The 25,266-nt window shown below is 41.5% G+C and overlaps 3 protein-coding genes across 8 annotated transcripts in view; 1 reads left to right on the top strand and 2 right to left on the bottom strand.

Moving 5' to 3' along the window:
* Positions 1 to 1,081, bottom strand: part of focad (focadhesin) — a 28,101-nt gene extending 27,020 nt beyond the window's left edge. For 4 of the 5 annotated variants that reach the window (XR_015090439.1, XM_086058407.1, XM_086058409.1 and 1 more), the window contains exon 1: positions 833 to 1,081. The gene's annotated coding sequence lies outside the window, so the exon portion shown is untranslated. Of the gene's footprint in view, positions 1 to 418; positions 521 to 832 lie in introns of those variants that run through there. The other variant, XM_086058408.1, reaches the window with a different exon arrangement.
* Positions 1,082 to 1,459: 378 nt separating this feature from the next.
* Positions 1,460 to 17,125, top strand: mllt3 (MLLT3 super elongation complex subunit). 2 transcript variants are annotated; one of them, XM_086058413.1, is made up of 14 exons: positions 1,460 to 1,605; positions 2,323 to 2,503; positions 7,278 to 7,360; positions 7,452 to 7,595; positions 7,970 to 8,008; positions 8,644 to 8,772; positions 9,944 to 10,504; positions 12,980 to 13,049; positions 13,178 to 13,231; positions 14,183 to 14,321; positions 14,420 to 14,516; positions 15,545 to 15,613; positions 15,708 to 15,779; positions 15,979 to 17,125. In XM_086058413.1, exons 1-14 carry the CDS (start codon positions 1,594 to 1,596, stop codon positions 16,108 to 16,110), a joined length of 1,782 nt encoding a protein of 593 aa, XP_085914539.1. In that variant the 5' UTR covers positions 1,460 to 1,593; the 3' UTR covers positions 16,111 to 17,125. The 2 variants fall into 2 exon arrangements, with proteins under 2 accessions (XP_085914539.1, XP_085914540.1); XM_086058414.1 differs by lacking the exon at positions 13,178 to 13,231.
* A 4,991-nt stretch (positions 17,126 to 22,116) lies between these two features.
* LOC147159574 (histone H2A.Z) lies at positions 22,117 to 24,252 on the bottom strand. The gene is made up of 5 exons (XM_086059498.1): positions 24,088 to 24,252; positions 23,732 to 23,809; positions 23,542 to 23,655; positions 22,594 to 22,723; positions 22,117 to 22,498 (listed from the first exon to the last, which is right to left on the bottom strand). The coding sequence occupies exons 1-5, from the start codon at positions 24,088 to 24,090 to the stop codon at positions 22,437 to 22,439; spliced, it is 387 nt and encodes a 128-aa protein (XP_085915624.1). The 5' UTR covers positions 24,091 to 24,252; the 3' UTR covers positions 22,117 to 22,436.
* Positions 24,253 to 25,266: the final 1,014 nt, after the last annotated feature.

The raw sequence follows: 25,266 nt of genomic DNA, 5'->3' as shown, positions 1-25,266 counted from the left end.
CAGGTGCCACGTCATGGCCCACCACAGCATTATTATTGGACCTGTTATTGCTAAATAAGTGCAAAATGCCTCTTCAATCACTCTATTTGATGTCCTTGTATGACAGCTTAGAACTTAAGTATTACTCATTAAAAAAAAAAGAAAAAAAAGAGCCCATCACAAGTTAAACCAAATATCAAATAATGTTTTTTCCCAAGCCAAAACCCCCAAAATATTATATACTTCATGTTCATTGAAGGTTGTTTTTTTTTGTCTTTGTTTTATCGTTACAAAAAAGGGCATGAACAAATTTAGTATACAATTACTTATTATTACCGTGGTGGCTTACTGAAAGAAGTTTGTAGAACAATCGAACATAAAACATGCGCAGAGTGAGACCCTTGCCGAATAAAAGTGTATTGTATGTTGTAACACGCACCGTTTCCAGTGGACGTTTGTGTAGAATAAAATACAGCTGACAAGTAAAATGTTTTAACAATGGACTCATTTGTAAATGGGATTCTGTCAAGTTAACTTAAACATAATATTATATCAATCAAAGCAGTGGTGCAGTTGCGCATAACGAATCATATTGAGATCTATTCAGACATGTGTATTATTTAATAAAAGCGTATTTATATTTGTCTGGTGATAACAGTTGTGACTGTAATAGCCACTCTGAGGCTAACCTGCTAATAGCTACACCTTAGCTGACAGCTCTCAACGCTGTCAAGTTAATCGAGTCGTGCAATATAATAGCTACTGTACATCAGGCATATACAGTTTCACATTGAGTAATATTGGCATCTCAATTAAAGCGGAAACTTTACTTTGACTGTTTTATCAACTTTACCTCATTCGCAGACTCGCCGGAGCATGGATGTACGGCAAGCACAGTGGAGCAAAATTGACGAATTTAACAAAAAAAAAAACGGTTTTTCCGGCTGTCACAAATGAAATGAAATGTATAGAAATAACATGTCTCGAATATAATATTTAATATATTTTAAATTGAGTATCAATGTACATGATTCCTTAAAGACAGTCGAGGACAAGAAATAAATATGTAGCTTGTAGACTAGTTTTCCCAGGAGGACTTCAAGGCAGCGTGAATGCTGCTTGCCTTCTGTTCTCTCATTGGTTATTTCCCTCTCGTGCTTGCGCTAACATTTGCAGAGCATGCGCTTTGCCGCTCAGTCAACAAGGTGGCGGAATTGAGCAGAAGAATACGGGTAGACGAATGTATTGTTGCATTCAAAATCAAATCAAATAGTTTTTCAATTTTATAAAAGATACAACGAGCAACGGTGCAGTTTTTCCAACAAAATATTGCATGTGTTTTAGGTTTATTTTCACTACTATCTCATAAATCATGCTTAATGCACGTTAAGTAAAAGCGAGTAAGCGTGGGTTTGTATTGTTTTGAAAGTCTATACCGGATGTACTTTTTTGATAATTGCTCCCTTGACCACCGGCGAATCTTGGAAAGTCTTGAATGTGACTTGGAGCGCAGTGAGTGGTGACCATGTCCGCCGTCTCGAGCAAACTGGACTTACCTCCACGCTCTTTCCCAACTCAGTCTCCATGAAATAATAGTAACGCGGGGCCTCTGGAATGGCCAACTCGGTGAGTAGCCATTCGGCAGGGCTCGGTGTCGGCTCGCCCGCTTTAGTCAAGGCAATGGTTGGATATGTCACACTCGAGAAGTCGGTGCTTTTCACTCCGTAAGGATTTGACCAGCACGTTAGCTTTAGCCTGTCGGTGCCGCTATCTTTCTTATTTTTAAAATTTTTTTAACGGCTTTAAAGTATACGCAAACGTGTAACTCCACATGATACATTTGTTTAATAGTGTAGTAATGATGTGTGGAGTTGTATGGATATTCCTAGATAGTCACTATCAATATTCACGTTTTTAAAATACTGAAATTGTGTTGAATAGTTGTTGTTACTTTACTTTATTATTTAGGCCTCATTGTGGAGTTTATTTTCCATAGTACTGACTTGTCTACGATTTGAATGTACTCTATCGCTAGTCAAATATTCACCAGCAGTGCCGACTACTTCATTAGGTACACCTGCTTAATCTGTTTTCTGAACATAAAAAAAAGTTGCTCAAATACGACTAGTGTAGAAATGCACTTTTTCTAATGTTTACCAAATGAGCAACATATTAGTAACCCCTCAGTATGATGCAGCGTTGAGTGAAGGTGAGTGCTTTTAAAGTAGTGTGCACACTTAAATAAAAGAAGTTGCCTTACTGCCCTCAAGCAAATGTTTAAGCTCTTGTGATGAATTAGTCGTGATTTACACAGGGATGTAAAATCAACATTTCCCTTCCCAGGGTGCCGTTCAGGTGAAACTCGAACTTGGCCACCGCGCCCAGTTCCGTAAGAAACCCACGGTGGAAGGCTTCACCCACGACTGGATGGTGTTCGTCCGAGGACCGGAGCACAGCAACATTCAGCACTTTGTGGAAAAAGTTGTCTTTCACTTGCACGAGAGTTTCCCCAAACCAAAAAGAGGTGAGGTGTGCTGCTTTTCGTACTTTTGAATGGCAGTTGTAGATGTTTTCCACACACTGTAGATCTCTTTGAACTTTAAACCACACTGTAATAAGACTCATAAATTGTGCAGTTGGTATTGGACCACGTTGGTAAACTGTGACGAAAAGGATTGAGTGTTCATATCTGTTGGGCTGATTATGAGCTAATTATCGGCAAGTCTGTATTTGTCTTAACACCCTCCACACCATAGGATAACCACTTGGGTCAGGATCATCTTTTGGACCCATGCGATAGTCATGTTTTTACAGACTTTGACCAGAAAGGGAGAAATGGGCTCAAAATCAGCCTGATTATCGTTATATCTATACCCATTTTAACCACCTCACACCACAGGATAATCCTTCAGGATTATTTTTTTTAACACGTGATAATCAGGCGTTTGCTGATTTCGATTATCGGTATATCTGTACCTGCAATAATCCACATTACACCACAGGATCATCTTTCAGAGACATCTGCTCATCAACCTCTTGGTGACTTTAATTGGAAGGAGGAGATTGTGCTCAAAATTGTCACGATTATCAGTATGTTATTATCTGGCCCCACACCACAGGATAATAGAGACATTCGATAAATCAGCATTTGCCGTTTTGATCGGAAGAGAGCTAATGGCTTCAAAATTGGACCAGTTATCGGTATGTGTGGTCAGGGATTGGCTGATTATTGCCTGTCATGAGCATCCTGACGCACTGTACAAAAAGCACGAAGCGGGCCAATTTCACTAGTAAAACACAGCTGTCGATTTCTCCCAAGTTCAATGGCAATTATTCCCAGATAATCAAGATTTCATACTCATTTAAGAAGAATTAAATACTGAATTGTGGTAATACCAATATTGCATCGAGTATGGGGTTCAACTGTTGCACTAATCCCATTCTGAAGAGATTTAGAGGTGCATTGGAATCTCATTGCCGCCTGGCACACTCGCAGGCCCGATTCAAAGTCTTTTGTTCGGATCTATGTCACGGTTTACGACCGCCAAGCACCAAGCCGGAGTCTAAACAGACGCTTCCTCCTTTCTGGCGCTCCCGTCACTTTTTATGTGAAGTGTTGAATGACCCAAAAAAAAACAAAAAAAAAAAAGATGCTGCTGCTTCATTATTACCTCGAACAGTTCTCTGGTAGTTGCCATGGGAACAGCCATTGGCAAGGCCTTCTCGACACATGGAGTCAAGGAAGACCCATTGCGTTTTTTGTTGTTGTTTTTCTTTTTCTTTTTTTTCCTCAACGAGGGCCTCGGCGCCACTGATTGGGCCTAATGGCTTGAGCTCCAAATAGGAACGATGGAGGGGACAACGAGTCATTTTGAAAGCTGAACGCGAGTCTTGAAAATGACTCCATGGCCAGCGCTAACGGCGAGGTATCCCCATTCCTGGAAGAAAGGGCTTACTGTTGGCCAACTTGGCGACAGTACACACGCACACACACAGTCTGATGGCGTAATGATTGGTCCAACATGTTAGCCCCCTGGCTGTCTTTTGGCCTCTGCTGAGCACTGGCACAAACCCTTTTCGCTTCCCTCGATCCCTGCGTTGGCGGTTTCATTTGTGGCTTGCTTGTGCAACCACACGTATGAGATGCACATCCTCCAGGTCCAAATGAGCTGTGGCTTCACTAATATGCTTTTATTTGTGTTATATTTAAGAGTATTCTCCTCCGTCTTTCAATGAGCTAACGCGCGCGTTGGCCCGGGCTTTTGTTGTCAGTATGTGTTCCTATTGCTTTACTAAATTAGCCAATGATAACTACTTTTACAGATTAGACAAATGTTTTTTAGGCTGTCAAAAGACAGACACAAATCATGCATTCTCCATGAATCATTCTCGGAGCTAATGATTTTAATAATCTATTAATCTGCCAATTACTTTGACGATTACAGTAATTGATGAATGGGTGAAAAAATAAACGTTCTTTTTTTTTTTTAATTTCAAAACAGGATAATACAGTATTTTAAATTGACAGTGTTTATGATTCCCTTACTTTTGTAGCATGTCATAAAATTACCCCAAAAAGTAATGAGCCTATTTTGACAAAAACTACCATGCTACTCAAATCTATTTAAGTACCAAAAATTGAGTATTTGTTCCTTCCCACCACCGCTGTCTGTACACAATGGAAAGCACACCAAAAAAAAAATCCTGGCCAAGTGGTGCAATACAAAGAGAACCTGGCCAATGAAAGTTACGGACAGAGTGCTGCTGGCAGCATGAAAGGACCGCAGAGGTGGGGGGTGGAATGGGCGGGTGCCGATATTTGGGGGCAGCCACCACCACCTAAGAACAGGAACTGAGCCGTAAATCCTGGGTTCACTCAAAATGAGAGGAGCATGCTTTATTTGAGAAATCTCTTGGCATGTCTTTAAGTCCTTTTTGCTATAAAGCGTGCAGGCCACACTACTTGTCTCTCCAATTCAAAAGAATATGCCCCAAAAAGATGATTAATTAAACTTGCCGGAATAGCAAGAGATGATTAGTTCCATTCGCTTCAAGTCAAGTCGTTGTCTTCGTCGCTTTAAGCAGGTTCAAGTTCAAAGTCCAGCAGAGTCAAACACTGGATATTGACTGTATCTACCATTAGCTAGTCAAAGGTCACCCGATTGTCAAACGCATTGAGCCGCGCACAAATGATATCAGATGGTTAAATTTCCAGCCAATTTATCAGTGTTGCTGCACACGATGCAATTGACTTCTTGTGGATTTAGTTCAATAGATGGCATTGCTTACGATAGCGTTTTGAAATCTGTTTCGGGTTTTTTTTTGTGTTGTTTTTTTTTTTTTTGTAGTACCCCCTGCCAAAAAAACATTTTTCCCTTGACCCCGACTGGCCGTCGCATAACTTCTCCAGACTGGCCACCTGCGGCGTGTCTTACGAGTGACTTGGCTGACAACACAAACGTGGATGTTTCTTGGAGAGCCGGCCTTTTAATCTTGCCAGATTAATCTCAACCCCGTTCGCGTTGTCCAGTCTCGCTGTTAGCTGATTAGCGCCAGGTCGTTTAGGTCAGCCTGGGCTGTTAAGAAAACATAGTGCGAGGTTGTTTTTAAAAGACTGGGCCTGTTCAACCGTGCTGCATCGCTAATCACCACCCACTATTGTCAGGTCACCTCCTGTCATAGACCATTATTAAAAAAAAAAAAAAAAACTATATATACACTGTTGCAATTTTTTTTTTTTAAACAAACAAATCTGAAGCCTTTGCATTTATTTGTACTAGTACTGTACTAGAAAAGCTTCAATACCACTATACCAAAACCACTTTACCAGCCTGACATACCGTCCGTACATATGTGTTTTATCTGTGTAGTCCTTTTATGTAGAACATTTTAATCTCGTTTACTTTGAATTACAATATTTCTGTTAGTGTCTTATATTTTCAATAGACAAACAAATCGTGAGTTAGACACAGGTCACATTTGACTTGGAACAGCCTTGGTGTTCTAAAACCATTTTAAATATTTTGGCCAATTGGGTGTCATCAAATTTCTATTTGAAAGAATGGCGTGTTAGATGAATAAGTGAAATCATGATTGACCTGATAGGTGTCGTAGCACTTTGTGTCCAAATGTGCCGTGTGTGTGAACATCCACTTCAAAAGCTAAGGACACTTGCCATATAAATGCTAGCATTTATTGGAAGTCTCCTGTTAAAATGAATGGGATTGCCGGGATTAGGCTGCATTAAGAGTCTGCAAACGGAGGGATTTTCTTTTTTTCTTTTTTTTATTGCCAGTCTTTTTGTTTTCCCCCTTAAGCTCAGTGTCCGACCTGGCCTCATTACAAGGCAGTCTGTGGAGAAAGGCCAAATACAGAGTGACTGGCATTGTTCTGTGATTGGCATCTCATCTGAAACCAAGACTTGTGTGGAAAGAAAGGGAGAGAAAAAAGGCTATGAGTGCTAATTTTCTCTTCCAGGTCAGTGGTTACTTTGTGACCGCTCAACTCCACTGTCCTGACATGTTTATTGGCTTTATTTTTTATTTGTATTGTATTTATATCCTAGAACTTTTTATCATACCAATTTTCGTATTGTTAGTGACTACGGCACATTCCTATTTTCCACCAACTTCGGGTGTACATCGCCACTGTAGCAACAGAATGCCATAGACAGAGGACCCCTGTATATATATTTTTTTAGGTGTATTCAGAGCAGTGTTGATTCTAAAGTCATCCAGTGAGTCAGTGAGCCCATCGCTTCCTCAACACATTGAATGGGCCTCTTTTAGCTGTATGTCATTGAACGTGACCCCCCCCAACACAATTAACTCCAACCCATAATATTTGCTCAGCAATGTTGGGCTTTGGTGGTGAGGTTGACCTCGGTAGAGCTTGTCGGGCCATCAATCTCGGGAAAGGGGAGGGGCCTCCAAAATGACGACAAGAGTGGAGTGAAATCACCGCCGTATTTTAGCAGTTTCTTTTTCTAGCAAAGCGTCTCAGGCCTCCCTCCATATGCTGCGTTCAAGTCCACTGGGAAGACAGGCTGACAAACATGCACCTCTGAGCCAAGAACACCTGAGCTCAAGTTGAGTTTGTTTATCCTTAAAGTCCATGGGGGAAGTGGGGAGGAGGGGTCTTTATACTCCCTGGCAATACTGACAAGGTGGTGATTTTAAGCTTTTCAAGATGATTCTTTTTGGTTTGATTAGCACAGGGATGGGAATGTGAGTTAATTATCCCTGGTGAGGAAATGGCTTTGTTGAGTGTGTAGTTGCATTAAACTCTTTCCTTTTTAGTTTGCAAGGATCCACCGTACAAAGTGGAGGAGTCTGGATACGCCGGCTTCATCTTGCCTATTGAAGTTTACTTCAGGAATAAGGTACATTTATGAATGGTTAATTCATTTTGTCACCTGAAATGGATTTCCCTGGTAAAACGTCATTTCTTCGCGGGTGACCGCTTCGCTTCAGGAAGAGCCGAAGAAAGTCCGCTTCGACTACGACCTTTTCCTCCACTTGGAGGGCCACCCGCCTGTCAATCATCTCCGCTGCGAGAAACTCACGTTTAACAATCCAACAGAAGAGTTTCGGCGCAAGCTACTGCGAGCCGGAGGGGTAGGTGTGCCCCCGGGTATTTGTTTATTTAGTTTTGTGTTAAACACCATCCGTACCGGACAGAGGCTTTGTACCGTGGTTGCACCTACAGTATCCTTGCAGCTCTGAAACGGCAGCAGCTTCCATTTTATCTGCTGGCCCACAGAAGACCCCTGTAGTCTGCAGGTTTTACGACCTGAGCTAAGTGTTCTGTGTTTACTTTGCCTGCACGCCTTTCTTAGCCTTCAAAGACAAACCCACATTCCCGCTCGGTGTCACTACTGCCGGGTAGAGCAATTTAAAGCCTCGCCTCGCCTCGCACACAAATGCCGATTTTTAAAATTAGTCGATCATGAGGAACACGCTAACAACTTCTCTTGTCTTTTCTTGAACAGCAACGGGATCCGCACAAACGCACCTCGGAGGACTCAAAAGTAAGATTTGAATCGTATAGTAATAGGAGTTGACCTTCAAGTCTTCATTTTTTTCTTTGTGACATACATGGAATTTTTTTTCTTGGTAGTAGAAGTATTATTTACTATAATTCTAACTTTGATCCTTTGGTAGCGCAGGTAGAAATGCATGGTCACACAGGACAAGAATTTAGATCGTCCCGTCCCTCTTAGGTGCTTTTCCTCACATGGTTTCTCTGTGCCCCGCCATGTCTTCTTGCATTGTTCTCAGTTTGCATTTTTATGTATGAAAAGTGCTACATTAAGTTTGATTTGATTTGCTTTGAAACGTCTTTCAATCTTTTATTAGTACATGCCTTCGAATGTTGTCAATGTACGTTCTTTTAGTCATTTTAATAAGCTACTTTTGTTCTCTTTGCGCTTTGAGTGCCTTGAGCTGTTCTGTTTGTAAATACTTTTAGGTGTTGTGCTTTTGGTTGTGTTTAGCAAATTGAGTTGCCTGGTGTAAAAAAAAAAAGAAAAAGTGCTAGATAACCAAAACTAAAGTTGCCGACCACTGAGTTAGCATTAGACAAATCTAAAAGCTAAAACTGGATGAATGAAAGAATGATGGGCCTACAGTAGCTAACTGTGGATTGTTGCTGTTCTTCTGGCAGGTGATGGTAATGCAGGAGGGTTCAACATCCTTGCTTGGACCACACATGAAGCTCCCTACACTTCCCAACAGCTCCTTGGCATCCACCTTGTCTGACGCAAGGAAGAGTAAAAGCTCCCATGGACCCAAGGTCAGATATGCATCCATGAACAGGCCAACTGTGAGGGGTCTAATCCTTGACTTTTGCTTACAAGTTGTCCATCTGCCTTTCCTAGCATAATCTTGTTAGACAGACAGTAGTTTTCTTTTCTAGTCTTGTTTTTATTGGCGCCTCAAAGATCACCCGCTTAACACGCCCGTGTTGTCGTGCCGACAGGCTTGATAAAATGCCCTCCATTCAGGACTGTTCATGGCTGCGCGGTCACTTCAGGTCTCTCGCAAAGCACTAAACGGTTATTTTATGTTCTGCCGTGGAAGGGGAATAGCTTTACTGCTGTGACGGAGCATGCTTGAGTTTAGAATGAGCTGGCAGCTTTATATCCTCAAGGTCCTCGGGTCACAGGCCGATAGACAAAATAAAGGCTTTGCAAGTGTTTGGGAGTTGGAACACACCCCATCGTCTAGACTTTTTTTTAATGGCTTTATTGCATCGATGAAATATTGACAAGAGGTCCTGAGGTGAGACTCGGGGCCAAATGACCCCCGTCGTTAGAATCAATCCATTTCCTCTTTTTCCTCAAAGTCGCCGTCTGCTCCACTTAAAGAACCGCACACGTGTGTAGCTGTTGAAAGACACCTCACTGAAACGGCTTTGTTCAAAGAAGCAGACATGTACTAGCTATTTATAGGGGACATGTTATGGAAAATGTACTGGGCTAGGCACGTTTGATACCACTTTTTTTCTGACTGATACCAGTACGAGTACTGAAGTCTTGAGTAGCCGCCGATACTGATAACAAGTACCAATAACCTGAGTAGTTATCGGCCTTATACCGATACTTGGTAGCGGTACTCACCCTTAAATTAAATCTCCAGATTTGTTCACAAATTGACTCACCATTACAATCGATTCAGTGTGGATGCACTTTGAACTATGAAAGCTTTAGAAAAAAATATAATATTTTTGCCTAAAAATCATACTGACCCATACACTCAATTTAGCCGCTAAAATGTTTAATGGCCAGAGTCGTCATGGTAACTAAAGCCACATTCACCATGTAGTGCAGTTAACAGCTTTGGCATTTGGTGGAAGGACGTTACGCAACCTAGCTGAGCAGGCCGTGACAATCTGGATCACACGCACTGATTTATCGAAACGGGCTAACTCAAATATACTGTACAGTAATTCTTGTATCCAATAGGACGGCTCCAAAGGAAGTGGTATGGCCCTTCTCACGACGGCCACAACCACCAGCACCAACAGCAGCAGCTTCTCCAAACTCCACAAGCCCTCCAAGGACCACAAAGACAAGCCTCCAAAAGACTTGAAAGAGACCAAAAGTGCCTTCAGAGACTCGTGCTGGGAGTCCAGCAGAGCCCCGAAAGAACCTTCCAGAAAACCCAAAGAGAACCAGCCACTTCGAAATAGCAATCCTAAAATGGGATTCAAGGAACCCAAATCTTTGTCGCATCGGAGCGAGGTGTCGAACCACGGGACGAACAAGCGACTATCCGCCCCCGATGGGGACAATCACGTAACCAAAAAACGCAAAAGGGGATTTGGGGACTTGCCCGGGAAGCAGACATCCGGGTCCGATGTTCAGCATTCCGATAAGAAGCTACTGAAGGACAGGCAACAGATGCAAAGCAATAAATTGCATCCAGAGGGTGATGAAGCGGCGCACCGGAAGGCATCCACGCTTCCACCGTTCCAGGGAGTGGCGGACCCCATCGATTCCGACATGGAGTCCACCAAGTCAGATGTAAGTAGGACAAAATACAGAAGAACAAGGTTATTATAATGAAACAACTTCAACTAAAATAGGAAAGAACTGTTTTGTTAATTAAATCAAATCAAAATGAAAAATCCACGACTATTACAACCTTGCCGAACAATCGCATTTGTTTCCATTCGTGTCACTAAACAGTTGCTTTTATAGGAATTTCACTTTTAAGGGAAGTGGGTGAGGAAAAACATCCTATTCTCTTCCAGGGGGAGGATTTGTTGGTGGTCACTTGTTGGTGTTGCGGGGCTATAAAATCCAATGCCAAACAGGGAGAAAATCTGCTTTTATGATGGCCTGCTCGGCTCCAGGGGTCTTGCGCGGAGGATTCTGTGGAAAGGCTGGGCACCAATAAAACAAGAGAGGGCATTTGTATGGATGGCCTACCAGGAACTATTTGATTCTGAAACCAGATTGGGCCTTTTCACAAATGTTGCTCTCGAGAGAAAGATTTGATTCCTGTCACAAAGGGCTGACATTTGCCTACTTTACACACATTCGGATGAAGGACGTCCCCATAAAAAGGGTGTGTTCAAGCCAAATAGTAGACTGATGGGGAGGATTTATGGTTTTACAACACCAGAGGATACTGAGAATCACGGCAGTGATTAGCAATAGAATAGCAGCGAGTCGAGCAGTATACGGTACTCACTGGTGGTTCCATTCCTTTACTTCCAGTGCTTACATAAAGCTCTTTGTTTTTAATGTAAGATGCAATCCTTTTTTTCTTCTTCCTGTCTTAGTTGTGTGGAAGTGCCTTTCTCGGGGGCTGGTTATAAAAAGGGATTGTGGGGGGGTCAATGGGGGGGGGGGGGGGTGACAAATGCCAGGTGTTTGATTCTTTTCAGACTCGCAACCCTGGTGGCCGCAAAGCGCTGGCCCTCGTTTGTCATGTGACCACTCGTTTGATCTTCGTGTTCCCGCTGCTCACTGGACCAGAAACGGCAGAGACGAAGGGGAAATGTGGATTAGGGGGTTACCGCTGCCATTGGTGGACACTCGTGAGTAGGCCTGAGCAATTGATCAAATTCAAATCGACATTGCAGTGTCGTAAAGTGAAATTTGGAAAACAAAAAAATTAAGAGAATTTTTTTTGATGGAAGTTGTCTTAGTGAACGATGTAGCACCTATAATGGCACAATTAACTGAAAATAAATACAAATTTGCAGTTGGCTTGATCAAAAATGTCATAAAACCCAATGTAATTTTCCCAAGAATGTAAAAAAATAATATGAATCATTTCAGGAAATGTATACTATAGGATGCCTCATGCCCCATTACTATAACAACACTAAAAATCTAATGTAACAATGAATTTAATATGTCTTGAGTGTTTAACAATAAAACATGTAATAGAAACAGGTACATTTAACTGTAACACTTCAGCACTCCCAGAAGTCTTTGCGGCAGTGCAGCTCTAATAAATTGGGCGGAGTTACTTTGATTAACTCTCTGCAGAGTTGGTCTAACACTAAATAAATCAACTCTGTCAAATAGACTTTGGCGGTTAAAATCAACTCTGACACAGTTAACACCAACATTTTAACACGCCAATTTTTGTTTAATAAGTTAACTGTAATTTAATTCGATAAGCTATTCATGATTCTTTTGCATTTATTTTAGACCAAAGCATTAATGTACAATAAATCTGCTCTTACTTATAAATAACAATTGGTTGCTTATGTTTTCTTTAAAAAAAAAATACATGGAAAGAAAACCTTCAAAAAAATGAACAGTTATTAAATAACAATCAAAATATTGAAGGAGAAAAATGCAATTCTATTATTTTTCCAAATCGTTCAGCCTTGCTTTTGAGTCGAGTTGAAAGAACAAGCAAGCGTTGCAAAACCGAAAGATTTCCAGGAAGATTTCCTCCTAACATACTTTTTTGGAGTACCCTCCACGGTCCCTCTGAAAGATACCGGCTCACGTACCAGTGGTTGGGGACCACTGTTTTTAAAGTGTCCTTAAACTGCTACTAAAAGTCAATTGATTGTCTTTGAAGAGGGCTTTTTTTTGTGGCTTTGAGCAAGGCAGAACAAAGGCCTTGAAAAGGAGCAGTGGAAAGATTTGTGGCACTCTGTCCACACCGTCCCATAAACCAACAGAGCAGCTGTGTGTTGTTGGGTTGGCAGGAGGCGACAACTTTTCAAGTCGTCCTCGCGCCTTTTGTGCTCGCCGCTCTATTTTACCGTGTTTATCACTCCTTTTTATTTTTTATTTTTTTTTCTCGGCGCAATTCGCATGCTCAGACCTATTTTGGTGTATTTTTACCTCCACTTAAGGGGGGGACACTTTTCACCCTGGCGCTCGTCATATGTTGGACACTGCTTAGCTTTGAATGAACGCTGGTTTCATTCGCCGATGCTAAACATATACCTGCCAGTACAAAGAAAAGTTCATCCGTATTTATTTACTTATTTATTTATTTTTGGTCTCCTGCCTCTCTGCTAGTCGGAGCAGCCCAGTCCAGCCAGTTCCAGCTCCAGTTCAGGCTTTGCTCCCACGCACCACAAACGGCAAGGTAATGACTTGTGTTTAATATTTGATTATCATCTTCACAGCAAATACTGCATCCAAGTTGTAATATGCTACTGTGGTAGTGAGCTCTTTGCTGCAAATGGTGTGTTTGTAATTCTGCTCTGGATGCAGTGGTGGATTTGATCATCAGAAAAAGGGTGGCTGTTCCTGACGCCACCCACACAGGTAAAAGTCTCCCACGAGCGGACCTGCGCTACGTGCACCCATGCATGGGGGATGATTATTCTGATCCACTTGTCGCACGAAAAAGCATTCGTTCGTGTCTCTCTCGCTGTCCTTTCATCTGTAAATCGTGTTCTCTGTCTTGTCGGGAAAATTCATTACTTTTCCAGCTAAAAACAATTTTGAAAGGGGTGGCACGGTGATTGTGAGTGGTTGGTACATTCGCCTCACAGTTCTGGGTTTGAATGCAGGCTCCGGCCTTCCTTTTGTTTGTGTTTTTACGCCCACTTTACATAGACATGCGCGTTGGGTTCATTGGTAACTCTAATAGGGCCCAATTAATCAGCCATATAATTTTACTCTTTAAAACATTACAACATTAGACAAAGCGATATTTAAAACATTCTCCCCAAAAAAGAGAACCAAAAAATTTGATTTTGGTTGTTTTTTGTTTTGTATTTTGTAACTTTAAGTCGCACTAAGGAACTTTTCAACCTTAATAAAGTATTTTCACAACTCTTCTTATGAAACATCGACTTAAAACTAGTTGAATGGTAGCTTTGCCATTGCCTGAGGAATCTATCATTTTTACTGGCTTTGAGGAGGATGGTAGGAACACTGCCACACAAAAAAACTACAAATGTGCTGACTGCTTTATGGCATACGTCACTTCCCCCTTTCCCCATTCATTTCAAAGGCCAAAATCAATTTGAGCTAAAAAAAAGAAAAAAAGACATAACATAACATTCAGGCATACCATTACCGCTTTTGTCCATTTTGCGCTGCCATAAATCAACATAAACTGAAAGTTCTTTAGTGTTGCTTTAAACGGCTCATTAATCATTTATCGGAATTTTGTTCTGACAAATCAGAATCTGCATCTGTCTCCCCCAAAAAATCTTATAGATGATTTTCATGTTAATCTCTGTTTTTGCAACTTGTCCTCCTGCATAGTACTTGGCCCGCTGCAGTCAGTGATGCAGGATTTGCACTCTGATGACCACGACGATAATTCTGAGGAGGACGACGACCTCGACTTGGATTCCGACGGCGAGCGGCCGGCGCACATGCATCTCACGCACCACCAACGCAGGTTGGCTCACAAAAGGCCCTTATCGCTGCTAAACTCAAGCCTCCAAATCTATGAATACAAAACACGTATACCGAATCGTCCTGTGGTTTTGTACCAAGGGTCACTTTGAGTGACGGCAGTGAGAGTGACAGCTCCGCCCCTTCGCCGCCTTCCCGCAATGATTTCACGGGCTTATTAAAGAGTACAAGTAACCAGGTAAGATGTTTTAGCAGGGATCAGGGACCACCCCTAAATAAATAATGGCATTTATTTATGTATGCAAGGTGATATTTAATTTACCATTACCAAAACAATATACCTTACAAAATTCTGCTAGCTCAATGCTAACACACATTGCAAAACACCATAGACCAGCGAATATGTAATAATTACAGCCAATGAAGTGGCAGATGCTGGCACACAAACCGGTGCAACAAATGTGGACAGAGCATCGAAAAATACTCACAGGCATATATTTTTTATCATCCACAAAAACTATTTTTGGAGTTTACTGAACTTTGTGTATTTACTAGGGGTGTGCTAAAAAATCGATTCTCATTTAGGACGATTCAGAATTGATTTTAAATGTCCCAAAATCGATTTTCTTTAAATTATTTTATACTGTCTTGCCTTTGTCTGTGTGCCTTTATTTGGAGCGCTGTTCATGTTGTACCCGGTTTGGCCACTTGGGGGGCAGTGTGGTTCCACGCGGTCTAATACACTGTTAAGTTGTAGCCACATTAGAGAGTAGAAGGAAAAAGTCACGATCAAGTTATTCCAATAAAAGTTTGGTTTTTTTGCAGTGAGGAGACGTTCTTTTGTGTGATAAAAGGGCCGTGAGTAGCGCGCTAATTAGATTGAAGCAAAAATCATTGTCAATCAAATCATTCTGAAGCAAAAATCGTTCTTAATCGAAAATCGATTCTGATTCGAATCGCAGGCCCAAAATTCGGAATCGAATCGAATCGTGAGACATTCAAAGATTCCCATCCCTAGTATCTACTGAACAAGTATTATACTGCCCCCTGGTGACAAAAGAGCACTAGCTTTTCTGTAATGGGTAGAAATTGAAGGTTTGACAGAAACGGTGCATTTCTCAGCAAAAAAATTCAGGAGTCAGTAAATTGCGAATTGGCGAACTTTCACTGTGCAGTAAATACAAATGTGAAAGACTTCCCTGACCTGTGAATCCTTCATGTTTAAATCCTGAGTGTAATTTTTCTACTTTGTTCTCCCACCATCAGATCCTGGAAGTGAAGAGTCCAAACAAGCATGGCAAGCAGGACAAAAACAAAAATCTAGATTGTGACAAGGTAATAGTTTTGTTTTTTGTGCATTGTCGCTGTTGCCGGTCATTTTAATATCTGGCAACGCTTGACTTATTCCATGTTGCTGAACACTTTGCAGGCTTACCTCGACGAGCTGGTGGAACTGCACAAAAGACTGATGACATTAAGGGAAGGTCACATACTGCAACAGGTAAACGGTTGCTGGTTTAAACGAGACCTATTTGGCATTTTTGTCCGCGGTTCAAAACGGATTCCAGTTCCCTGATGTGGACCACATGTTAGAAAACAGAGACCGTCCCTCCACCTGTTTCTAAATGGTCCATATCAAACGATTGCCAGCGAAAGTGTAGTGGCTTCTTTGCTCAGTTTACGTCGCCTCTGTTTTCCAGATTGTGAACCTCATCGAAGAGACGGGCCACTTCCACATCACAAACACTACTTTTGACTTTGACCTGTGCTCCTTGGACAGAAGTACAGTAAGGAAACTCCAGAGTTACCTGGAAACTTCAGGACTGTTCTGAAGTTCTCAGCAGCTGGCAGCTTGAGTTCTCTACGTATAACTTGGCTTCTTTTTTATATATATATTTGGCAATATTGGATGCAATCTAAAAAAAAAGAAGTGTGTGTGTGGGGGGGGGGGGGGTTGTCAACCAATCAGATCACCCACAAAGCCTTGAAACCTTTACTTCCCTCCCAAAAAAATGTGGAGTTATGAACTTTTTGCTCTTAATGAATGTGTGCGTGCTGATAGTTGCCAAGCGTGCGTCTCGAATGCGCGGTCAACATTGCCTTACAACGCTGTAAAGTCTTATTTATTGAATTTGAATTTGCCTGTGTGTGTGTGAATGCGCGTGTGTTGCAAATAGCAAGAGAAGAGAAAATGTCGTTATTGAAGCACTTCACAGCAGGCGTTTCACAATTGTTTGTGTGACAGTGGAATCCGACAACAAAATACGCTCCCCCGTACGCACCTTTACAATATTGTGGTCCAACAAGCTTTTTAGTGAAAAGTGTATGTTGAAATAAATATATGCAAGCGGGCGGCCAGCTATGTTTTTGAATGGTTCATTTGGGGTTTGACCTGGAATTTCACCTGAAAGCTTGAATACCCCTTACTTTTGGTGAGTCGTGTATCTTGGCAAAAAAAAATAAAAAATTGGACCAAATCCATGAATGATGTGCTGCTCGGTGGCTGAAAAAAATAAAATTAAAAAACACGTCGGTAACAAGCAATCACGCAAGTGCTAGCCCAACTATTTGGGTACAAAGTCAGTTTTCCATATTATGGCCCCGTTTGAGGCAAACTTGTTGACTGGAATGAAATGCATTGGATAAAAAGTACTGTTACGGGTGTGTATGATTAAAATGTTATTTATTTTTGTTTGACAGGCAGCTGTGGCCTCAAAGCTCAGCATAGGACATGTTTTTGTTTCATTTGTAAATGGATGGCGGTAACACTTACGGGGCCTTCTTCTGGTTTCTTGTGTATTTTGTGGACATACAATAAATACTCTGTATGGTGTACAGATGAATTCAGCAACTTGTGGATTGATTTTTGTTTTTACCGTCAATGTGCCGCAGGATGAAAATGTTTCATTTTGCCTTTGCCCAGCAGTTCTTGAAATTGAATCTTAAGTTTCAAACCATCTCGAAGGCGATCCAATCACAGCAGTCTACCTTCTGACAGGGGGGGTCTTTGAAATGGTAAACCTGCCAAGTTACCACCAGGGCTGACACGCAGTCCCAGCCGTGAAAACTTTGTGAAACATGATCGTGAAGTTGTTTCTTTATAAGTGCATTCGTAGCCGAGAAGAGCCACTGGAAATAGTCCAGCTGTTTTGTTGTTGTTGTTGTTGTTTTTTGGGCGGGAGGTGCTTATATGTGAGTCCATTTTGCTCATTGTTTTTATAGAGACATCTTAGAGAGCAAAAAGTTCAATGTCCAGTGCATTAAATACAATGTAGCAAAGTGAATGCAGTCAAGTGGAAAAAGTATGGCACAACAATTCATTCCACGTCCCTCTGAAATTGATGAAAAGGTGAGAGGGGGGGGGGGGGCAGCTTCTCAGAGGGCTGTAATAAATCAACTACCTTGGAGTATAAATCCAATGTTTTTGTTGTAATTTTAAGAAGGTACTGTAACAATTATGTCTTGTATTCTTTCTTGTTCAGGCTAGCTCACAAGATTTGGGACTGGTGCCTGCCAAACCTCATCGATTAATTTACGTTTTGCTGAGGAGGTGATGGAGTCATTAGGTGAAAGAATGGAGCTTTCTTGTGTTGCAGGAGGGCGGGGGTTCGACTGGCCTGGAGTCCCGTCTGGCCAGCAGGACATCCTGTTTTCCTCCAGTAAAATGAAGGGGGGGGGGGGGGGGCCTTCGAACTAATCTCCCACAGAAGAGACTTTGATTGTCACCCTGGCACAGGGCCAAGGCTAAGGAGAAAGCCCCCACACCCTTTCCCACTGAGTCCGAAAAGCACCTCAAGGAAGTCATTAAGGCTAAATTGAGGATGAGGAGAGGTCAGCCCTCTCCTTAAAATCTGCTTCAATATGGCCTTGAAAACATTAGATTCAGATTTGATTACACAAAATAATCTGTTTGTATCAACAATTGTAATTAATTATATATTTTAAATGTAATATGAATTCTTCCAAGAAAGGCATTCAAACTGTTTAATGTCACTCCGACTTCAAGTTTCACGTCAAAATGAAACCCTTTCGTCAGCTAGCTAAATGCTAACACATTTGAGCTGCATACTTATGGCAACTCTAAAGCAAGGAGGGTCAAAATCGACAGTAAGAAAGCAAAAAGGCCAAGGATGCGAGTGCGCATTGGCAACAAAGTAAATCTCAGGAAAATCGTTTCACAAATTAGCAAATTGAGACTTCTTTTCATTTTCATGCATTGCTTTTGATGGCAAAGTCGCCCCTGCCAACATGGCTGCCACGTTAGCCAAGCTGCATCAGCACATTACCAATCAAAGGCCAGTATTTTGGGTCATGAACTCTAGCATAGCAACTGTTGGTATGCTATTGTTTATGGAAAGTGGATTGCCAACCTAATTTTAGCTCATGAAGTAGAATTATTAAAATAATGAATATGAAATAAGCCAAAGAAAATCATCGGCTTTATACTGATTCCTGTATGTTGTATGTAAGGCAAGGTAATGAACAATTGTTTTTGCTCTATTTTGTCATAATTACTGAATTCTTTGATGAATACCTTCTACATAATGTGATTTTTGAACACCTTGCAATGTTTATTTTTTGAAAATTTAACTTTGAATGAAATATGGTAGAAGTTTGACCTACTGGACGGTCTGGACCAATACATCATGTAAAGGTGCAGCAAAAAGGAATAAATGCCACAGAGGGGGCGGGACTTTCGGGTTTTCACCCATCAACTTTGTTTCCGGTTATGACGTAATTGGCCGCGTCCCAATACTTGCATGAATACCTTAAACCCTTTGTCTTTTTTTTAAGATGACATGGATGAATGTGCTTTTATTAATACGACTTACGTCCGACAAAGCAAGTTGAGGTCAATTGAGCAGAGAACGAGTGAAAAATAAAACCATTTTGCTTGGACGGAACCAGAAACGACAATGCACACGTCACACTTTTGCTGGTAGTGCGTGGAGGTGGAAAGCCAATATTGGGACGCGGCCAACAGTAACCGGAAACATTATTGCTGTGTGTTATACGGAAGTCGGAAGTGCGTGGCGTCTAGTGAATAAAGCAGTACTCACACCCTGTGTCCAAATTCACAAGGCTGAGTCCTCCGAAGGGCGAATTTGTCGGCTGCATGACGTCACTCCGGCGCGACGCCACAGCACGCACGAACTTAAGCCTGGTCTGTAAATGCGCTACCAACAAGCAGCATTGACAATCCATTCACATGTAAGTCTGTGCGTACTGTCGAGTCACGTCATGCAGCCGACAAATTCGCCCTTCGGAGGACCCAGCCTTGTGAATTTGGACACAAGCACAGTCCCATATGGTTTGTCCTCTGAAGAGCAGCCGTGTGTGTTTATACTGTCCCCTGGTGGCCAAAGTGGGCACACCATAAGGAGCAGCACAGTGGCCATTTACTTGATGCATTGACAAAAACGGTTTAATTCGATTTAATGATGTAATTACTGTGTGTTTCTAATTTTTTTAAAAATACAATATTATTGAATGCTATTTTTCTCCTTATTTTTCTTCTTCTTCAGTGTTCTCATAGTAAGTGAAGGTAGACAATAGTTCTGGGAAGTCTGCGCTTTTAAATATTCGCGGTCACCGAGGCGATGCATCAAAGACCACCAAAAGCGCTTCCCTTTTAACCACACCAGTATTGTGTCTTAAATTTACACAGAGCTGAGCTACCCAAAAAAAATAAAAAATAAAAAGACACTTATGTTCTTTTTGGAACCCTGTCGGCTCCCCCTGTGGAATTCTGGGTGGCGCGCAAATTAGCCTAACCAAAAACAAATCAAGTTATGTAGCCTAATGAGCAAAGGCAAGCAGACTTCATGAGGCTCAGATACATCGCTGGATGTAATCATTGTTTTTAACCCCCCCGCCCCCCCACCCCCACAAATAGAGTCCAGCTTTCGAGAAGGGATCCCAATCTTGAACGCGGTCTTTGATTTCAGGCGGTTTGGCACTGTTCCTACCCCTGGCCCCCTCCCCTGCTTTGTTCCTCTTGATGGATCCAGGCGGCCCGGCGAACCGTGACCCTGCCAGCCCACCCCGACTGTGTAAGTACACACACACACATGCACACAGAAAAAGAGAGGAGATGGAGGAGAATGGCAGAGCAACGCCCTGAAAGAGGATCTCTGATTCTCATCCCCTGACAGAGATTACAGGCGCGTCGAGTGTGGTCGCCGCGTTGGGTTCATTGCGTCCGACCGTTCTGATAAATCGGCCATGTGTGATGGGCGACGAGGAGAGTCTAGACGGCAGGCCCCCATTCAGCTGCTCCCAGCACCTGTTGCTGCGTGAAGGGGGAAGAAAAAAACAAAACAAGGAAAGAAGCATTGGAGGTAGCTCAGGCTCCCTCCTTGGAGATGATTTGCGATTTACATTTCAACTTTTTGTGTATGGCGTAGATACGATTAGAGATCATGGCATTGAATTTAGTGCAAAAGTGGATTTGTCATGAGGCCTGTATGTGTGTCATCTCCCCAGTGGTGAGGCCACATGCTGACTAATGGTTTCCAGAGAGCATCAGGAAAGTCCGGCCTGGAGGTAAGCACTTCACTTCCTTTGCTTGAATTGGAACCAAATGAAAAAGACCCCCAACCAAACACACACATACCAGATTTACTCCTAATTGACCTTAATGGCAGAAAGACTGGAGCGGGTTCTCTGAGGCGCAGACCGACTGAACGTCTTTTGTTTAATGTGCCAAGTGCAGAAATGTATGCTGGGAAGTGGTGCCTTAACTTCACAGTACTGTTTGTAAACCAAAACACTCAGATCTAAGATTGTCTTTTCCAGTTAAAATAATAGAAATGCATGTAATCTGTTACAGTGTCCTGATTTTTTTTTTTCTAATGTGGTTTTCATATTTTCAAATTATTAAAAATGAAATGAATAAAAAACACACACAGGTAGTTTTAGCATGTACGCCTTGGCCACAAGGTGGCAGTATAATACATATAGGCATTCTACACTTGCACCGAAGAAACCTGTTGTGGTTGTTTGCTGTGACGGGTCAAATGCAAAGGTAAAATTTTGTGTACATGACAAAAAAAAAGAAAAAGATTTTCATCTTTCAAACAAAAACGTAACCAACTACTGATTATTATTCATGGTAAAAAAAAAAAATGTTTGCACGAGCTGTTAAAACTTGATGTAGGCAATTTCAGCAGCCAACATCCTGAGATTTCTTTTGTTTTAATCTCAATGACAAATGACATTTATAGGCCATTAAGTTTGTATGGTAACAATGCACTGTACATCTATTTATTATTGTGATACAAAGATTTATATGGCTACCTTATTTTTTCATACAAATGTTGCAATAGGCCTATTCTCATACCATTTTAATCTTGAAATTCCAGCAGGCTTTTACCCTCACATACGCATCTTGAGTAACTTTATATTGTCCAAACTGTATTTGCCTCTGCCCCTCATTTAGATGTAAACTACTGCCACCTAGTGGAGGGGTTTTACCCTACAACTAGCTCAAACGTGTACGTTTCAGGCTTATTTGAAAGACTAAATATTTCTAGCCAAATTCACTTGTTAAAAAAAAATATTCTGGCTTTCAAGTTTTTTTCCCCTTTATGACTGCAGTGTATAAATATGCCATTTAAATGGAACTTCCCGCTGGTGTATTTGTCTCAAAATTGTAAAAAGCAACTTCAACTCTATTAGATTGTTACTAAATGTCAAATTTTCCCCATTCAAGTTGTACAAGGCTACTGGCCCAGTGTTAATTTATTTCAACTACCAAACATTGCAAAATCCAAAGAATGTTTTTTTCCCCAAATGTGATAGTTAAGCTTGTGTCACAAATGAAAAGGAACAAGACATTTTTAGTAAGCCAATACAGACACACATGCCCCATAAGAGCTTTATTAAAACACCACTTTTACAAGGGAATGCCACAAAAAGCAAAAAGAAAAAAAAGAAAAGAAAAAAAAACTGCAGCACCAGTAAAGAAATAACAAAACAAAAAGAGCTTCTTTGAAGCCACTTTTTTTTTTTAAAAATACCCCCAGGTGAGAAGATGCAACCATACAGACTCCTACCTACAGGTGTTCTACACTAAAGACAATGGAAAAACGGCGCGATGCAGACGTCGTCCTGAGATGGCGCAACTTCCAAGAGGACTCCCCCCTCCCGCACCCCGTTATACGGTCTTCTGCTGGCCCTTCTTTCCAATCAGAGATTTGTGGATGTGTGGGATAACGCCTGTGAAGAAAAATAATACAAATTGAATGTTTTTTTAAAAAAAATTGACACCCTGCGGAACGCACGCAACCGCGGAGTAGGCGCCGCCGTCATACCTCCGCCTGCAATGGTGGCCTTGATGAGGGAATCTAGCTCTTCATCCCCTCGGATGGCCAGCTGCAAGTGGCGAGGGGTGATACGCTTCACTTTCAGATCTTTGGAAGCGTTCCCAGCTAGCTCCAGAACCTAAACGGCCACACACAAAAAAAAATAAAATAATAATAATCCAGAACAGTAGGAACTGAAATTTAATTTTTTTTAGTTACCGTTCTCTAAACTAGAGACATTTTGTGAGAATGCCGAGCAGCTGAACGAAAAATTGTGGAATTATTTTTAATGAGCTGAAAATTTTATTTTTTTAAATTTATTTCTTAAGTTTTTGGCTTTTATTTTCAGAAAAAAATTGTTTGGCTTGACATGTTAATCAATTTTAAGCTGGAATGTTTGGATCAGTCAAAAATATAGAAATGAGATGAGAAAGTCCCCCAAAAATTGTTGTCTTTAATTTTTGGGGGGCGGGGGGTTATTACTTTTGTGTATGGATTTTTTTGGGGGGCACAGCAGAAGTCACAATTACAGGTGGCTCAATTAAGGGGTCAGGTTCCAATGTTAGGCATCGAGTCCACGTGTGGTTTGTGTGGAAAAACAACAACCTAAAAAGTGGCCATGAGCTCCCTTCTTCCATACGATCCTTTCCCTACCTTAAACCCTTGTTACCTTTCCATCCTCACTCCCCAACCAAATCCCCGTGTCTTTCTACGTACCATACAACCCATTACCTTCATTTCATACCATCCAAACAGCCTACCTTACATGCTTCCTTTCATACAACACTTCCTTTACCACCTCCCACTGCAAGTTTTGTTTGTTATTCACCCCAACCTGTAACACTTTTCCTTTCATAACACCCACGTTTCCCTTCATCCTACCATTTTATCTCCCCTCCACTGAGCCCATTTAAAAAGCGCACCCAAAAACCAATCGAACGGGGGCTTTTACAGTACCTCGGCGGTGAGGTATTCAAGGATAGCCGCGCTGTACACGGCTGCAGTGGCTCCAACCCTGCCATGACTGGTGGTCCTGGACTTGAGATGTCTGTGGATACGTCCTACCGGGAACTGGGGAGAGAAAAGACGGAGGTTAATTAGTTTTGAGTTCGATGCAAGTCTTGCGGAATGATGAATGGTAGTCAACCTGCAATCCGGCTCGCTGAGAGCGCGAAATCGCCTTCGTCTTGGTCTTTCCGGAGTCCTTGCCCGCCTTGCCACCAGCCTGGAGGAAGAAACGAGCAACCGCACATTCACGTGTTGAAGTCACTCGACAGCCACGCGGTATGAGAAAACTCAATTAAATCGCCAGTGTTACGTTTTACCGCCATATCTTTAATCGCTCACTCGCGGTATATCGAGGCTATGCTAAGCATGCTAAGCTAAGCGTAACGACTCTCACGAAATACAAACGCATCGGTGCAGAGTAGGAAGCCACGACGTTTTAGTGACGTGTAAAAATGTGCGCCCCAGTGGCTCACTGAGCGAGGAGGACGAACTTACCATGTTTATTTCTTCGAATAGTTTCGGGCCGCTAGAGCACAAAAGCTAACTAAAAAAAACCCAATGGTACTAGCCGCAGTACATCGACGGACGATTTGAACTACAAACCCCGCCTACAATTGTCGCGTATTATATAGTCGCGTTACATCCGGGATCGCCGCGAGGAAATGTCTAAGCTAATCACGTTGTACTGTGAGGAACGTTCGGCCAATCAGCAAGGGTAGATTGAGTTTTGCGGGAAAAGACACTCATTTCCGCCCTTGAGTTTTTATGGGTAATGTAGTCTATCTATCTAATGTATCTTATCAACCCTTTGTATTGCTCTAACAATAATAAGGGAACCGTTGGGTTTTTGTTTGTTTGTGGAACCCTAATGTTAAACGCACAACTAACTAGATTCAATATGCGCTAATTTCTAAAATGTAATTTATATTTTAAAGAAATGCAAAAGAGAATTGAATTGAATTTGCAGTATATCTAGTTTTTAAATAAAATGACAGAGCTCCATTCAAAACTTACATTCACACCGAATGACTGCACGGAAGTCAGGCGAATGTAAATTCAAATTGTTATTTTATTATTATTATCATTACTATTATTTTAAAAAGATTGCTTTCTGCCGTTTTTTCAGCTGATTTGTGAATTGAAACATATTTATTGATTTTGATTTATTTTGCATTCATTTATCTCATTAAATAATTTTCGGAGTAAGTATTATCAAATAATTAACTACGAATGTTATTTAAAAGTGGTTTTATTGTGATTTTCGTCGTAGAATTCACTATTTAACCTATTTTATGTACACAGTTTACCTTCCTTTTTACGACCACAAAAATGTATCCTCTCCAGGTGCAGCAACTGAAATGTATAAAACTGCCACACGATGGCAGTAAAAGATCAATGTTCAACACGCAATGCCGAATTGAAAAGCAAATGAAAAAAAAAAGACCATATTCAAAACAAGTCTTCTGGGATTTGCTTTATTTCTCCTTCTACTAAACAAGCTTTGATAGTTCCCCCCCCGGCATGTTATTTCCCCACGGCATGCATCCACTTCCACAAAAGCTATACAAAATATTTTTCTCTTAACCAATAATGTGAAAGTAAGCCATTTAAAAATTCAGGCACATTAAATACCAGTGCGATTGCTTCCTGCACCACATGCACAGCAGTTGTTGG

Source organism: Leptonotus elevatus, chromosome 17 (genome assembly GCF_054856555.1).
Source record: "Leptonotus elevatus isolate MCC_2025b chromosome 17, RoL_Lele_1.0, whole genome shotgun sequence".
Taxonomy (NCBI): domain Eukaryota; kingdom Metazoa; phylum Chordata; class Actinopteri; order Syngnathiformes; family Syngnathidae; genus Leptonotus; species Leptonotus elevatus.
Note: the sequence above shows the minus strand (reverse complement) of the source record. Positions and strands in the feature narration are given on the sequence as shown.

Bases quoted from the DNA above. Each gene is read 5' to 3' on its own strand.
- mllt3 (XM_086058413.1), top strand. The intron at 13,050-13,177 runs GTAATGACTTGT...CTCTGGATGCAG, and splicing joins CACGCACCACAAACGGCAAG to TGGTGGATTTGATCATCAGA. The intron at 14,517-15,544 runs GTAAGATGTTTT...TCCCACCATCAG, and splicing joins TAAAGAGTACAAGTAACCAG to ATCCTGGAAGTGAAGAGTCC.
- LOC147159574 (XM_086059498.1), bottom strand. The intron at 23,656-23,731 runs GTTGACTACCAT...TTCTCTCCCCAG, and splicing joins CTCAGCGAGCCGGATTGCAG to TTCCCGGTAGGACGTATCCA. The intron at 22,724-23,541 runs GTACTGTAAAAG...GTGGCCGTTTAG, and splicing joins TTGAATACCTCACCGCCGAG to GTTCTGGAGCTAGCTGGGAA.